The 15296-nt window shown below is 53.6% G+C and overlaps 2 protein-coding genes across 5 annotated transcripts in view; both read left to right on the top strand.

Moving 5' to 3' along the window:
* The window catches only part of NCAPD2 (non-SMC condensin I complex subunit D2), a 31366-nt gene extending 27643 nt beyond the window's left edge, over positions 1 to 3723 (top strand). For all 4 annotated transcript variants that reach the window (XM_071433186.1, XM_071433185.1, XM_071433184.1 and 1 more), the window contains one exon: positions 3452 to 3723. In XM_071433186.1, coding sequence (XP_071289287.1) covers positions 3452 to 3579 — 128 coding nt within the window. In that variant the 3' untranslated portion in view covers positions 3580 to 3723. The remainder of the gene's footprint in view (positions 1 to 3451) is intronic.
* Positions 3724 to 6136: 2413 nt separating this feature from the next.
* On the top strand, positions 6137 to 9441 carry GAPDH (glyceraldehyde-3-phosphate dehydrogenase). Its single transcript, XM_071433197.1, has 11 exons — positions 6137 to 6251; positions 6785 to 6828; positions 7406 to 7505; positions 7641 to 7747; positions 7833 to 7923; positions 8096 to 8211; positions 8328 to 8409; positions 8555 to 8706; positions 8808 to 8886; positions 9106 to 9189; positions 9340 to 9441. The coding sequence occupies exons 2-11, from the start codon at positions 6806 to 6808 to the stop codon at positions 9439 to 9441; spliced, it is 936 nt and encodes a 311-aa protein (XP_071289298.1). The 5' UTR covers positions 6137 to 6251; positions 6785 to 6805.
* Positions 9442 to 15296: the final 5855 nt, after the last annotated feature.

The following is a 15296-nucleotide window of genomic DNA, read 5'->3' as shown; positions in this document are numbered from 1 at the left end:
GCTACATTTCATATCAAAACCAAAGTGCTGTTCCTTTTGCACTTACCTTTCCCTCAGCAAAGGAGTGACTCTGACTCATGTAACCGGTGTGTTCCAGTGGAGCTGCTCCTGCCAGCAGCAGGAGTGCTTGAGCACACTGACTCAGCTCTTTCTGGACAGTCACATGTGACTGGGAAGTACAGAACAGCATCCTCTGGGACACTTTGCATGCAGCATGAACATGTGCTGACTTCCTGTCCTTCCTCTCTTTGCCATCCCTCTCTTTCACATCACAGGGCTCCTTACACCACCGCATCCAGCACAAGGAGGGGCTGGCTGTGCACACACATCCCTGTACCCCATTTGTGCCCAGGCACCCATCCTAATGCCCACATGGGGTGCGTGTCCTGTGGCTGTCCAGCAGTCCCCTGTGCTTTGTAAATTCAAAGGTTGGTATGAAAGTAATCCTGTTTCCCATAAAATGTCTTGGTAGAGCCTCGGGAGCCCCTCCATGTGCTGGCCCAGGTGACAGGGTGACAGAAATGCCACACAGGATCACTAGAGCATCACATTGCTCTGGACACAGCACCAACCACGGGTTGCAGCCATCAGCTGGAGCTAACAAAATGGGATGTCCACAGCTGTGCAAAGCATTGCTTCCAGCATCAGTGCCCCACACTGAAGGGCCATACTCACTTCTCGAGGACTGGATGCAAAAGGTTTGTAAAACTTTCTGTCTCCTTGGGCAGAGAAGAAATGGACCCACAAACCTGCATCTGCAAGTGCAAAATGCCTGGAAAAAAGGGAGAGAAGGAGGGAGAGACAGCAAATATCTGAACTGTGACTTTTTTATCTCTGCAGAAGACCTTTTTCTAATTTTCTTCTTTCTTTGAAAAAAATAAACAAAAGCAGGCAGAAGAACATGTTCTGTCAAGTTCTGGCCTGACTTGTGCAACAGTACTGAACTAAGGGAAGTTCGGGGTGTTAAACTCTCCCAGCACACCCACTGCTAATCCTGTACTGGGGTACAGTCCCCCCATTCCTCTCCCCTGACAAACTTTGCTGATTAGTTTCTGTCTTCATACCCAGGCTGACTTCTGCACCCTGATCTCTAAACAGTGACCTCATTGCCTTGTTCAGCTGGTGAGAAACTACAATAAAATAGAAGAGGTAAACAAAGTGGGGGGAACTAATGGCCAGAAGATTTAGGAGGTAGGAATCTGCTCCTTGCTATCCTGCTCCCATTGTGTGCCTGAGCTTGACAAAGTGCAAGCTGAGCCTCGACAAGCTCTTTTCTGTGACAGTTCCTCTGGAAACTCAGCCCAGTCCTCCAGATGGTGACTTGGGACAGACAGCCCGCAAATTATATGCTAATAGTACTAGACCCACGCTCCTGTCACTGCTACAAATTCTGTGTAGTACTGGAATTCACCCACCTTCTGCAGCAGGAGCTCTTCATCCCCAGCCCAACTGTCTCACCAAGATATAAATATTAAAAACAAAAGCCTGTGTTGTCACAGAGCTGAATTTGTGTCCACTCTGTGCAGCCAGCAGTGTGCCTACCTCTACCTGAGCTGCAGTTCATGCTCACACTGATCAGAGAAATAGCATTAACAGCACTCTGCCTATGAGGAGGATGTTCAATACTCCAAAACAATGCAGCCTTCAATATCCTCCTTTTGGGATGTGTTTCAAAGTGTCACCCTGACCCTGACAGACACCTCCAGGTCCTGGCCAGCAGCAGCTCAATTCACATTTGTCTTCCCAGACACTCAGTAAACACCTTTGTGTCCTTTTTCTTTAGAGGAAGGGGTCTTGCTGAGCTCACCCTGAAATATATCACCCTGGACAAAAGGGCTGAAAGGTTCAGGAGCTCCAGGGGGTGGTTCAGCAGGGAGCTGGGGCCAGCTGCCTGCCAGAACCAAAGCTATAAAGGCAGAGAGGGGCTAGGGACCACATCCCACACAGATGCTGCAAGTCCTGCCTTGCCTCCCACCAGCCCTGGGCTAAGAAGATGCTGGGGCTTCGGTTGTGGCCTTGCTCATTTTTCCTCTTCTTGGTTCTGCTCTCTGCCAGCGTTCAGACTGTGTCCTTACCAAGACAGAGACTACAGGTAGGAGGGAGAGAGCTGAGGTTGATTTCAGGAGGGGAGGAGGAGGAGGGAGGTTGTGTTTGAACCTCGAATGAGAGGTGGTCCCAAATTCCAACTACAAGAAGGCTGCTGTCTATTCTTGTTGCACTCTGCCCTTCAGCAGCCTCAGCTCTAGGGTGACTTTATAATCCAGCCCCTAAGGAGCTCCAGCATTTCAAGACAGGAAACAGACAAAAGCTTTTTAGTGCTCTGCAAAAGCTTTTAGCCCGGTCCTTTTGAAGCCCACTCTGTATCAGCAGCCACCAGATATTACAGTCATGTCTCTCATCATGGTTCTGGTTCTGGTATTTCAGAGGGAAGATGCATCCTGTTGGGCCAGGAGTTTTGCTCCTTAGCTCAGTATTACCCCCCTTAAAGACCCTCTTTAAGGCCAAGAGCCCTGTCCGGATGTCAACTAACGGCTTCTTCACTTGAGTAAAACTTTATCCTCAGCAATTATAGCAATAATATTTTTGACTTTGCAGTCTAGTCAGCTCCCTCTTACCCAAACCCTAACCTGAGCCCCAGCACCTTGCCTTTACATCACCTTGGGAAAGCCACAGGGAAATAGGACATTAACTAAAATCACAAGACTGAGCCTGCTATGACTCACCACTTTCACTCCTCGCTGAGGATGCCTGTGTCCGCTTCAGTTAACTTGCTACCACAAAGAGCTGCACAAAGGCATCCTCAGCCTTAGCTCAGCATCCATGTGAGAGACAGATGTAGAACGGCTCCTGCAGGCTGCTTCTGTAGGCAGCAATGCCATGCCTCCACTGCACCCAACACACCCCCCAACCCTTGTCTCCCAGCAGTGCTGAGGGCTTACAGTCAGCACAGTTAACCTAGAGGATTTCCAGCAGATGGGGAGTCCCTCTTCCTCACACCTGCTCTGCTCCTGCCTCTCCCTCATCTTTATGATGCCTCTCCCTGATCTTTATCTCCCTCATCCTTCCCAGCAGCCCTCTGATAAAATGAAATAGTACACAGCAGCCTGAGCACATAGAGATGCTCAGCATCCACAAAAGGAGTGAGGACTGAAGACTTACCTTCCAAATCTGGGGCAGGGCAGGACATGTGTATGGTTTTACAAGCGCAGGGCAATCTGCCCGCAGGCAGAGCTCACAGCAGCTGTCTGCCTGCTGTTTTGGTCGACAAAGTCATTTCAGACAGTGGGAGTTACTGGTCAAGGCCCTTCCCTGCGTCTGGATGCAATGTCACAGGCACAGTGCTGTGAGCAGGCATCACTTTAATGTCCTGCCTGAGCCCTCAGGAGGGTATGGGCAGTGGGGTACCAGAGGGTACAAGGCTTATCACCCCTCTCTCCTCTGTTTATCCCAGATGCTCCTTTCACGTTTGCTGCCCCTGGAGCCCGAGTCCACGCTGACCGAAGAGGACACAAAGGAGGGGTCCAGCTTTGGTCCTCAGCTGCTCTCCTCCACTCTGCCCTTCCTCCCATCTGGGGCTAGAGCTGCCCGTCCATCCCTCTGGCGCAAGAACCTCGCCAGTCGCAAGTGGGCACTGCCTGGAGATTGGGCCTGGAAGGCCATGCCCAGGGGTTGCTTCGGTCTGAAACTGGACCGAATCGGGACCTTCAGTGGTTTGGGGTGTTAGCTTTGGAGGGCCTCCGAGGTGAGAGGGCCAAGAGCGTAGGCTCGAGCAAGCGGGCAGGGAAGGAGTTCAGGGCAGAGTGGAGCGCGCAGACAGACAGCGAGGGGATGGGGCAGCGGGGCAGGCTGTGGGGCCACCACCTGCCAGCCGCCGGGGCAAAGGCCGGCACCGGGGACGCGCCGTGCTGCCGGCGCGGTGCTGGGGCCGGCCGGGGCGAGAGCAGGCGGGCGGGACGCCGCTGGGCGGCTCACCAGGCCCGCTTCTCCGCAGCCGGAGGGCACCCAGCCTCGGGAACCTGCACGGCTCGGGAACCAGCACCGGCTCGGGAACCCGCACCGCTGCGCGAAGCCCTGAAGCTCCCGCTCCGAAAACGGGAGGCTGCGGCAGCGAGGAAGCGGCGCGGCCGTACGAGGAGGAGCTGCCCGGCTCCGCAGCTGCCCCCCGCGGCCGCTGAACCCCCGCTCCGCCGGCAGCCCCCTCCCTGCTCCCCCTGCCTAAGGACTCGCTCATTAAACAAGCTGTACTCATTCGCCGCGTCCGCGCTCGGCGGTGGCTGCCCCCGGCCGAGGGGCGGGCGGGAGGCGGTGGCAGAGCCCGCCCGGCGCCCCCTGCCCCACGCGCGGGGCCGTGCCGGGCCCTGCCGGCGCCGCCGCCATTCCGCGTGGGGCGTGCGGCACGCGCGGCTGCGGCGCGGTGCGGCCGGGGGGGCGGACACGGGTGAGGTATCGACCGGGCACGGGGCACAAGGGCCGCGCTGCTCACCCCGGCCGCACTCTGCCCCCGCCAGAACAAACACCGGGGCCTCCTGTTTGCGCTGAAGCTTCCCCCGAGCCTGCCTCGGTGGGCTGCGGCTGGGGCACCACCGACCCCGGCACGAGCTCGTAGCCCTGCTGCTGTGCCCCGCGAGCCATCACCATGTCCTGGCCTTTAAGAAAAGGTTGTAACCTCAGCTGGGTCTAAACTTAGCCCCTCAGCAGCACCGGGAATAGCAGTGGTTTACGGAGAGTAGGGTTACGTTTGAGCTGCATGACCCCTCTCTTGTCCCCCACCCCAGTATCTGCGTGGTTCCCCCAGCCTGCCCACCCCCTCCCTTATCCTTAAAGCCCTGCTCAGCGGAGCAGCCAGAGGGACATTCCAGCTCCCACCACCCCCACCCGCTCTGACAGTCGAGATTTGCATTCCCACTGGTCCCACACCTTCCTCGGGGATGGGAGATTTGAGATTTGTGCGTGCTCTGGGCGTTGCACCTAAGGCGGGTGTGTCCTGCCGCACCTGCCCCGCACGGAGCCGAGGGATGGAGGCGGCAGGCTCGGTGAGGGAGCCCAGCATGGGGGGCGGGGAACCGGGCAGCGGCCATGCCAGGAGCGCTTCCTCCTCGCAGGCAGCCAGGGAAGGCGGGCCGAGGCGGCAGACGAGCAGGATTTCCGCCGTCACGTCCCGCGGGCAGCGGCAGCAGTGCCGCAGTGCCTCATTAAGATGGTGCTCACGCTGCCGCCCGTGGCCTGCTGGGGCAGTGCCCGGCCAGGGGCCACGTCCAGAGCACGCCTGGATAAACCCATCCAGAGGGGGGTCCTAGCTTAGAGGCGGGAGAACTCCCAGACAGTACCTCCCGTGCTGGGGGGAATAGGGATCCGCTGATCCCTCGGGGTGGCCCGAGCATCCCTGCAGTCCATTTGCCCTTGCAGCCATAGAATCATGGAATGTTAAGGCTTTGGAATGGACCTTAGAGATTATCCAGTTCCAACTCCCGTGCCACCTGCACGGACGCCTCCCACTAGAGCAGGTTGCTCAAGGCCTTATCCAGCCTGGCTTGGAACACTGCCATGGCTGGGGCATCCACAGCCTCCCTGGGCAACGTGTTACAGTACCTCATCACCCTCACAGTAAAGAACTTCTTTCTAATATCCATCCTAAATTTCCTCCCTTTCAATTTGTACCCAATACTCCTTTTCCCATTACTACAGCTCCTGACGAAGAGTCCCTCTCCGGCTTCCCCGTAGGTCCCTTCGGATACTGGATACTACTCCATCCAATTGGGCAAAGGCTACAGCCGGGGCGGGTGACTACCTGCCCTTTGTTACCAGGTGAAAACAGCGCATATCATCCTCCGGAGCAGCAGCGAGCCCGGCGGGACCAGCCCCCGACCTGCTATCACCCTCCCTGCCTCCTCTGGCAGGGGTACAGCCGCCCATCCCCGCTCTGGGGACACCTCCCCGCAAGGACCGGTGCCTTTTTCACCACTGCCATCAGCCCCCTCGGGGTGGCTCGACGGGAGGGTGATCGCTACGGAGCCTGTGTTCCCAGAGCGGGGCCTTTGTTAACGGGGGGTGGCGGGGCGGGGGAAACAGGGGGGGTCTTCGGCAGCCGCACCCGCAGCACGGGCGCACGTAGCCCGGTCCGGCCCTCGCGCTGCCATTCGACGGCGTCGCGGCGGGGCGGGCCCCCGCCCTACCCTCACGCGGCTATAAAGGGCGGCGGAGAGGCGCTGCGCCACCTCCTCACTGCGCGCCGGGCGGTTCGGAGGCAGGAGGTAACGGGCGGGGCGGGGGAGATGCGCGGGGGGAGAGAGCGGAGGTGGCGGGGGGTGGGCGTGCGAGAGCCCTCTCCCCACACACCCGCACCGCCCACCGGCAGGGGGTGCGGCAGCCCCCGGGCGGAGCGGGGCCGCGTGGCGGCGGGGCCCACGGGCACAAAGGCGGCGCGGCGCAAAATGGCGGGGGCGGCGTGAAGGGGGGCGGTGAGGCCAGGAGGGATAGGGGTGTGAGGGGGGAGATGGTCGCCGGAGGAGGAGGAGGGGTGGATGGTTGTGGCGGGGGGGAGGTGAGTTAATCGCCCGGGGCGGGGGAGTGATCGCCTGGGGGGGTGGGGTGGGTGGATGGGGCTGGCTCGGAGCGCGGGCTCCCGCTCGCCCGCTCTCCTCGCCCTCCCCCCCCCCCCCCCCCCCCCCCCCCGGTGCCCACTCGCCCCTCGGCGCGGGCGAGGCGTTAACGGCGGCGGGTGCGACCGCCGCGGGTGGTGGTTGCCAGTTCCCCTCATGCCCCTACCGGTGGTTTCTGCCCGCAGGAACATCCCGAAGCGGTAAAGATGGTGAAAGTCGGAGTCAATGGGTGAGTGCCGGGGCCGACGGGACCAGCAGGGATCTGGGGGAGGGTTGCGGGGGGGCGGCAAGGTCGCCTCAAGGGCGCGGGGGGAGGATTTGGGGAGAGGGAGAGGTTGAATCCCGCCGGTCCCGCTCCGCCGGCGCCCCCCGGGGCAGAGAGCGGTGCTGCTGACTCATTTCTCCTCGGATTCGGGGTGACTCACTCCGGAAAGGGCTGCCGTTGCTCGGCTGCCCCAGTTTCCCTCCGCATTCCCGGGGATCCCTGCAGCCCCCCACCAAAAGGTCTCTCGGTGGATCGTGTGTCGATGGCGGCCCCGGGGCTGTGACCTTCTCGTGCCGGGCCGAGGAGTAACCGGATCCCCGGGGCTCTCAGTAAATTTAGCGATTGACCTTTCTGGGGCGGGGGTCGCTCTTAATCTTTAACCGGGGTGCCTTGGCCTTTGGACGAGCTGCAGGACTCTCTCCCGCCCTAATGGGCAGGGAGCAGCCGATGATCCCGAGGGAAGGCTGCCAAGGACTGCCTCCCATGCCCAGCTGGGCTGGTTCTCTGTTGCACCTCCTCACCCTTGTCTTTTTCTCTCCAGATTTGGCCGTATCGGCCGCCTGGTTACCCGGGCTGCCGTCCTCTCTGGCAAAGTCCAAGTGGTGGCCATCAACGATCCCTTCATTGATCTGAACTACATGGTGAGTTGCTTTGCAGTGCCCCCTCTGGGCCTTTCTGAGTAGGGCTTCTCTGGATCTGTTCTGGTAACTTCCCAGGGTGTTAGAGGATGATGGCAGCCTGGGTGCCTGACCTTCCACTCCCCCTCTCTTTATTAGGTTTACATGTTCAAATATGACTCTACTCATGGCCACTTCCGGGGCACTGTCAAGGCTGAGAATGGAAAACTTGTCATCAATGGGAATGCTATCACTATCTTCCAGGAGTAAGTATCTCTTTCCTGATTGCCCCTCTGGATATTGGAAGCAGGTGTCTCATGGACCAGCTTGTAAAATTTTGTCCCTCCTTAGGCGTGACCCCAGCAACATCAAGTGGGCAGATGCTGGTGCTGAATATGTTGTGGAGTCTACTGGTGTCTTCACCACCATGGAGAAGGCCGGGGTGAGTATGCCACAGAGGCATAGGAGAGAAGGGATAGGGCTGCTTTCTGCCTGTTGGGCATGCCACCATCTACAGGGCTGCTCAGGATGGGGCTGTGAAGGAGAAGAGATCTGAAGAAGAAAGCTTGGAAGGATCCTGAGTTATGTAATCTCTTATCTCTCTCTCTCTCCAGGCTCACCTGAAGGGTGGTGCCAAGCGTGTGATCATCTCTGCCCCCTCTGCTGATGCTCCCATGTTCGTGATGGGTGTCAACCATGAGAAGTATGACAAGTCTCTGAAAATTGTCAGGTAAGGAGAGAGGAGCGTGCTTTCTGGCCTGGAGCTCTCAGCAGCTGCCAGGGGTCTCACTTCACCTCAGTGGAAGTGTTGCCTCTGGCTGATGTGCCTTTATCTCTCTACCCCAGCAATGCTTCCTGCACTACTAACTGCCTGGCACCCTTGGCCAAGGTCATCCATGACAACTTCGGCATTGTGGAGGGTCTCATGGTAGGTCTGCAGCTTGGTGCTGAGGAGGGTGACCTGCTACAGATCCCCTCGTGTGAGAGGGAAAGCATCTGTACTCCCTGTGTCACCTGGGATGCTCTTTCTGGAGAATACTGGCTGTGTTCTTAGTCCTGTGCTCTTTCTTCAGACCACTGTCCATGCCATCACAGCCACACAGAAGACAGTGGATGGGCCTTCTGGGAAGCTTTGGAGAGATGGCAGAGGTGCTGCTCAGAACATTATCCCAGCATCTACTGGAGCTGCTAAGGCTGTGGGAAAAGTCATTCCTGAGCTCAATGGGTGAGTGTTGTCCCTTTTCAGGTGTCAGGAGGAGGCCAAACACTCCTAGGCTGGCAGAGGAGTGCCAGATGCTGTTCCTTACTGACTTATGTCTCTCACAGGAAACTTACTGGAATGGCTTTCCGTGTGCCAACCCCTAATGTCTCTGTTGTGGACCTGACCTGCCGTCTGGAGAAGCCAGTAAGTGTTGTGGATGAGATCCTAACAACTTCCAGATGTGCCCCTGCTTCCTCTAAGCTCTGTATTGCACCTGGAATTGCCCTCTCTGCACCCATCTTGTCCTGAAGGTGTGATCTTTGAGAAAAGAGCACCTGCCATGTGTGTCTCCTCCCTCCCCTGTCCCCAGTGGACATTTTGTGTGAGTTGGGGTCTGATGATGTTGGATCTGTGTCTCCTCAGGCCAAGTACGATGACATCAAGAGGGTAGTGAAGGCTGCTGCTGATGGGCCTCTGAAGGGCATCCTGGCATACACAGAGGACCAGGTGAGCAGTGCCTGCTCTCTCAGCCTGCACTTAATGGCTCCTGCCTCATTTTTCCAAAAGGCTGTTGGCAGCAGCTTTGCCAGGGTCCTGGTTTGGGCACTTGGAGTAGACTGTGGGAAGCCATATGCATTACAATTTCTTGTGTTTCAGGTTGTCTCCTGTGACTTCAATGGTGATAGCCATTCCTCCACCTTTGATGCAGGTGCTGGCATTGCACTGAACGACCATTTTGTCAAGCTGGTTTCCTGGTAGGTGCAGCCCTGGGGGACATGGGGGTTGGCACAGACAGGTTACAGACTTGGGTGTCCTGTTGCTTACTGCTGGTGATCCAGGTGGATACAGACCTCCAATCTCACCGTGGAGTGAGATTGCTTCTTACCTGAAATTACTGTAGCTGCCTCCTCCCCCCCAGAGGGTAGATGGGAGTTCAGTTGTGTGGGATGGGGCAGAGGAGCAGGAAGAATGCAAGAAGGGGTGCAAGAAATGGGTCAGCCCTGACACGCTTGTTTTCTGTCCCCAGGTATGATAATGAATATGGATACAGCAACCGTGTTGTGGACTTGATGGTCCACATGGCATCCCAGGAGTAAGCTGAGCACACAGCCCCCCCTGCTGCCTAGGGAAGCAGGACTCTCCTTTGTTGGAGCCCCTGCCCTTGTTCACCACCGCTTAGCTCTGCATCCTGCAGTGAGAGGCCAGTTCTGTTCCCTTGTCTCCCCCACTCCTCCAACTTCTCCCCGAGCCTGGGGGAGGTGGAGAGGCTGATAGAAACTGATCTGTTTGTGTACCACCTTACATCAATAAAAGTGATCACCATCTGAAAAGCCTTGTCTGTCTGTCAGGGGGAGATGGGAGGAGGCAGGGGGTACATGTATGTAATGAGCAGCTACAGGTGCCTGCATGGCACAGTCTGCCAGCTGCCATGAGAAGCTGGGGAGTGCAGCCTGCTGAGCTGCTTGTTCCACGTGGGAGAGCCCAGAGTCCAACCCAGGAGCCAAAACAAGGTGTGGGTGGTGCAGGGCTGTGCTCCACAACAGGACTTTGTGTGGTAGGATGGGAAGTGGCTCTGGCTCCATCCACCCAGCTCTGGATTTGCTTGTCTGATGGGTGCATGCAGAATAAAAGTGCTGAGCAGATGACTCATGCATTTGGTTTGGTAAAGGGGCACAAGAAACAAATTAATTCTCCTTCCCCTGCCTCAGCGGGGGACAAGGAAGATACTTCTGGTGTTACAAGGCAGATAGTTCACTTGCTTTTACCTTTTAAAATGAATTGGCTTTGCCCCAAGGGAAGTGGCTGCCTAGGGACGTGTTGGAGGCCATCGTCGGCATGGTGGCGGCCAGTCTTAATTCTGGCTTAATTCTGTGCGTAAGGAGGGGCAGTTGCAGTTAAGCTGCTGAGCAGCAAATCTCTGCAAGGTGAGTGTCAGCCCTCTGCCTCCCTGCATTAGTTCTCGAAGCATGAATGCCGCTGGGCAGCGGCAGAGCCTTCCGTGACCTGTGAGCACCAGGACAGATAAGCAATGCACTGCACAAAATCACGTGGAACTCCATTTTTAGCAGCTTAATTTAGCATCTCAGGGCTGATGTGTTCTCTCCCTGGCAGGCACTTTTGGAGCTGTTGTCCGGACCCCAAGTGCTTTAGACCCTGATCTGGATGCTGCAAGGACGTAAGCTGGAGGATTTAAACTCTCAGGATCAAGGTATGCTGGACAGAGTTTCCCAGAGCTGCTTATCTCCTGCAGTTAGGCTGCGTAAGAATTAAATGTTTGCTGGACTAGAGGGCGATGACTCGAAGATATTTTGCAAAGAGAAGAGGTTGAATAACCTGCCTCTGGATAGGAACTGGGATTCTGAGCAGCTTGTTAGCCCTAGGACAGCAGAAATACTTGGATTACACCAGAAATGGCCCCGTCATTGGAGCTTTAGGTAACTGTGGCATCAAACAGGAGCTGCCTGGTGCTGGAGCTCACTGGAGGCAGCCCTCCCATGGAGCTGGCTTTCTGCTGGGGGGGCTGTGTAGCCTGGAGACCTGTCAAGATTACAAATGAGTCTTGGGTTGGTCCCATCCTGTCCTTGATTGCTGTGCCTGGGTGCTTTGAATGGCTGTGCTGTGTGCTGCTGCCTGCATATTGTGTGCATGCCAGTCAGCGCCTCGACTGATAATCTGGAAGTGCAGAGAGGCTACTGAAACGTCTAAAGGGGGGGAAGGATAGATATCCTCTTTTCCCATGTAAAGCATATTTTGAACTGGGTTAAAAGCTGGAACATTTATATGAGTCAAATTTTTCTCCTAAAAAGCCTTATGTTTCCTAAGTGAGATAAGACTACCTGAAAATTCTAGAGCAAATTCTTGTTATTTAACAAGCGTGAGCCCTATCCAACCTGAGATCAAATTGCTCTTGGAACGAGCAAAGTCATACAGCCTCGGGGTGGAGGAAGAGTATGTGCTCTCAGACCAACAGCTGCTGGGAATGTCTTGAATAAAGGTTCACTCTGTTTTCAAATACTATTTCAACTGGTTTACAATCTCATCTCTCCCAGAAAAATTATATGGTATTGAGGTGAGGAAAGCCAGGAATCACAGCATTTAAAACATGGTTGGTCTTGTACGGAAACAGAGAGAGTGAGTGTGGCAAACTAGTCATGCAGCTTTTGGATTGCCTGGAGGGCTTGGTTTCCTCTCTCTAATATAACCTCCCTAAAATGCACAGCTCTTCCAAATCCTTATTTTGCATCCAGACACTGTACCTACAGATGGCACCACAGCGAGGCCCCTCTGGACAGATGGAAAAACTAGCTCAGTGGCCAGCCTGTCTGAGAACTGTAACCCTGACCTAAAAAAACCCATGTAATTTTGTTTTCCCATCAGTTTGCAAAATTGACATATATTACCGTGGATGGCATTGAGATAAAGATGGGAGATCTGCTGTGGCAGCTGCTTCTGTCTCTGGAGAGTTTTCCCCCAAGAAGGGGAGGTCTGGGTTTGTTCTGTTTGCTCTAGTGTTTTTATGGAAAGCAGATAGAAATGCTTGGTCAGGCAAGGCAGGTGCTCAGGGCAGACATGAAGAGGCTCTCATTCAGCAAGGTAGTGAAAAGCAATTGTGCCACTTTGCTGGGACAAACAAACTCCAAGAGCAGCAGCCACAAGCCAGAATCCATCCTGGTTTGTGAGCACCTTGCAAGGGGAAGGTACAGAAAGACACTGATCCTGGCTAAAGGGTTGACTCTGCCTTCCCTGGCTGGCCAGGCAGCAGGAATCACTGTGCAGAGCCATTGTAGGAGAGGGATGCACCTGGGAAAGCTCTCTGGCTGACCCAAGAGACAGCTTCTCTGATGGGCAGCCAACCATTTCTAGGGGTGGTAAGCTCTATGTTTTATTCTCCTTTTTTTAAGACAGCTAAGGGTAACTGGCAGTGGTGTTACAGAAAATTCAGTTTTATGATAACTTTGAACATTCAGAGAAATTATTTTATACTTCCTTGGCATTTTTGCACAGACTACTACACATGCATTGCTTCCCCAAGAAAGGTCCTCAGACCACCTTCATGTTGAGATGTCAGCATGAAACTTCAGCATTAAGGAAGATGCCACGTAGTGAAAACCAGCTTGAGCAGATGTGGAAAATAGTTAAGTTCACTTGAAAAATCAATCCAAAACATAACAAAATGGTAACTGTGTAAGCACAGTGAAAAAAGGTCTTGGACTTTTAAAACATCCTGTATCCACTTCTGACGTAAATCAGTCTTTAAGCAAAGCAATTGGCAAGACCAGGGCAAGGAAGAGGAGATACAGGTCTCTGAAAGACTTATGACACAGTTACAAAAGACAAACATCTTAAAGGATGATGTTTCAACCTCCTTCATAACTGATGCCATTCACAAAATGCAGGTTCATGACTTGGGGTATGCAAATATCCCTGCAGGCTCCAGCAGTGCTCAAATTTCATCAAAACCAAGCTGCCTACCTTTGGGCAATCCCAATGTGTTGTACATGCTGCAAAAACAAGTAATTTGTTACTTACTCGTCTAAGCTTAATGTAATCCCTTTACTCTAGGACAGCTGACTTACCTCCATAAATTACCTTACTACAGAAGTATCATCTTCTTGAGGGAGTTAATTAAGTGTTCCCTAGAAGGAACAGTAGTGCTGGGTTATACTTCACAGCGTAAGATTTGAAAAGGCAGCTGTCAAAAAGCAGAAGCTGTAGTCAAATGAAAACAAAAGAAAAACTCATAAATACTAGTAAATGAGACTAGTAGCTGTAAAGGGAAAAAAAAAAAAGAGATTATGTGACAAATAGAAAAGGAAGGCTGAAAACCTCTTTCAAATGCATCTTGGAGATAAGAAAGCTGCCAAAAAGCCGTAAGAAGGCGTGGGAGTGATTAGGGAAGCTTAAGTCCATGAATGAAAAGTAAAGTTGATGTTTTGCCGTCAGAGGAGCTTTGGGGTGTTGCCAGACAGATTTTCCTCAGCAGCAATGAGATGGAGCCTCCACTGAAAACTGAAGCATCAGGACTTAAAAACGTCTGTGACATGAAGGGCAGCAAACCACATGTGAGACTCAGTGGTCTCCAGCATGAAATGGATGAACAGGTACCTGTGCTGCAAGTAATTCACCACTCACCTCAACCCCCCCATGATGAAAAGCAATGGAATTTAGGAAAAAACAGGCTGGCAAAACCTTTCAAAGAATTACCTGAGGACAGGGAAGACCACCCTCTCCAGGCTGAAAACTTGTGGAAAGGCTGGTGGCAACTGAGAGATGTGAGTGGCCAGCATATCTGAGGCCATCTGCCCCACCAATCAACACTTTCAGAACAATTTAGAGCACGGGGTGCCAAGATGTGTTGATTATGCAAAATGACCCAAACCTTCAGCCCTGAATGAGCCTGTGGAAAGGTGCAGAAGGATCTTGTGACCAAGTGACTGGGTTATTAAAATGCTGGATGAAATTCAAGGTTGCTAAGTGAGAAATACTACGTGCAGACCTCAAAGCCCTCTTTTGACATTGCCCAAACCTCCAACAAACAAGTGAGCAACTTTTGCTGACCTTGGTCTGAGTCCTGCAACAGAAGGGGAAAATTTTTAAAAAAAGGTGGCTTGTAATCTCTGCAATCTCCAGTTTTTTAGTTGCCAAGTTGGATACCGGTTTAGGTGCTGGACACCAAGTACCAAATCTCACATGGCCTCCAGCTTCCCCATCTCCTCAGAATCCTCATATGCCTTTATCAGCCTGACTAAACTGCCATCCAGACCAACATCATGAAATTACTTTAGGCACTGTGCAAAAATGCTCACTTATCTTTTTTTTAGGAGCAAAGTAGCTAAACTTTTCACTTTCAAAACATTTTTTTTTCCAGCCTGGAATCATGGTTAGGAGTCTTTGGTCCATCTATTCCAATTTCTGATGCAAAGCAGGACGAAGGACACCAATGTCATATGTGGATAAAAGATGTTTAAAGACATCTTTAGTGTCTGGCTGAGAACTTGCACATGATTGCAGGTGAGCCCTGCTCCCTAGGAACAGGGAAAGGTCTTTCCAACCCTTCTGTTCTCCCAGCAAGGTCAGTCACTATTTCTTGCTCTTGGATGTAGCTATGCATGGCTATGTACATCTGGCAACAGAAATTCTCTTTTGACCCTATTCAGAAATACTCTGTAATGCCTCTTGGCACTTTTGACTGAGATATTTAGCCCTTTTGAGAGTCTGTATCATTTCTACGTATCAAAAATGGTGTCAGTTTTGTCTGTCAATTCCTTGTCCTTCTATAAATATTCCTTAAACTGCTGATTTTTTCCATTCCTTCATGATTTCTCGCCTCCTCCCCCCTCCACTGGTTCCTCATTGGCTTTTGTCCATGCCCTGTCAGACTAAGCACTGACGTCACCTGCTTGCCCATCCACCCAGGCTTTTCTTTAAATGTCTTCCCTGATGCTTTTAAAAACTGACCTCAGCAAACCACGGATTTCAGCAGCCAGTGCTTTTTTCCCAGCGTGGAGGTTACTGCGCTTCCCAAAGCGCCGTTTGCGGGAAGGCAGCGACAGCGCCGTGCTTCGCTTTCAGCACTGCTCATTCCAGCTCCCCAGGCAGCCTCAGGCCTTGTG

This window comes from Agelaius tricolor, unplaced genomic scaffold, assembly GCF_023055355.1.
Source record: "Agelaius tricolor isolate 1412-34295 unplaced genomic scaffold, bAgeTri1.0.p SCAF_9, whole genome shotgun sequence".
Classification (NCBI taxonomy): Eukaryota; Metazoa; Chordata; class Aves; order Passeriformes; family Icteridae; genus Agelaius; species Agelaius tricolor.
This window is presented reverse-complemented; position numbering and strand designations above follow the sequence as displayed.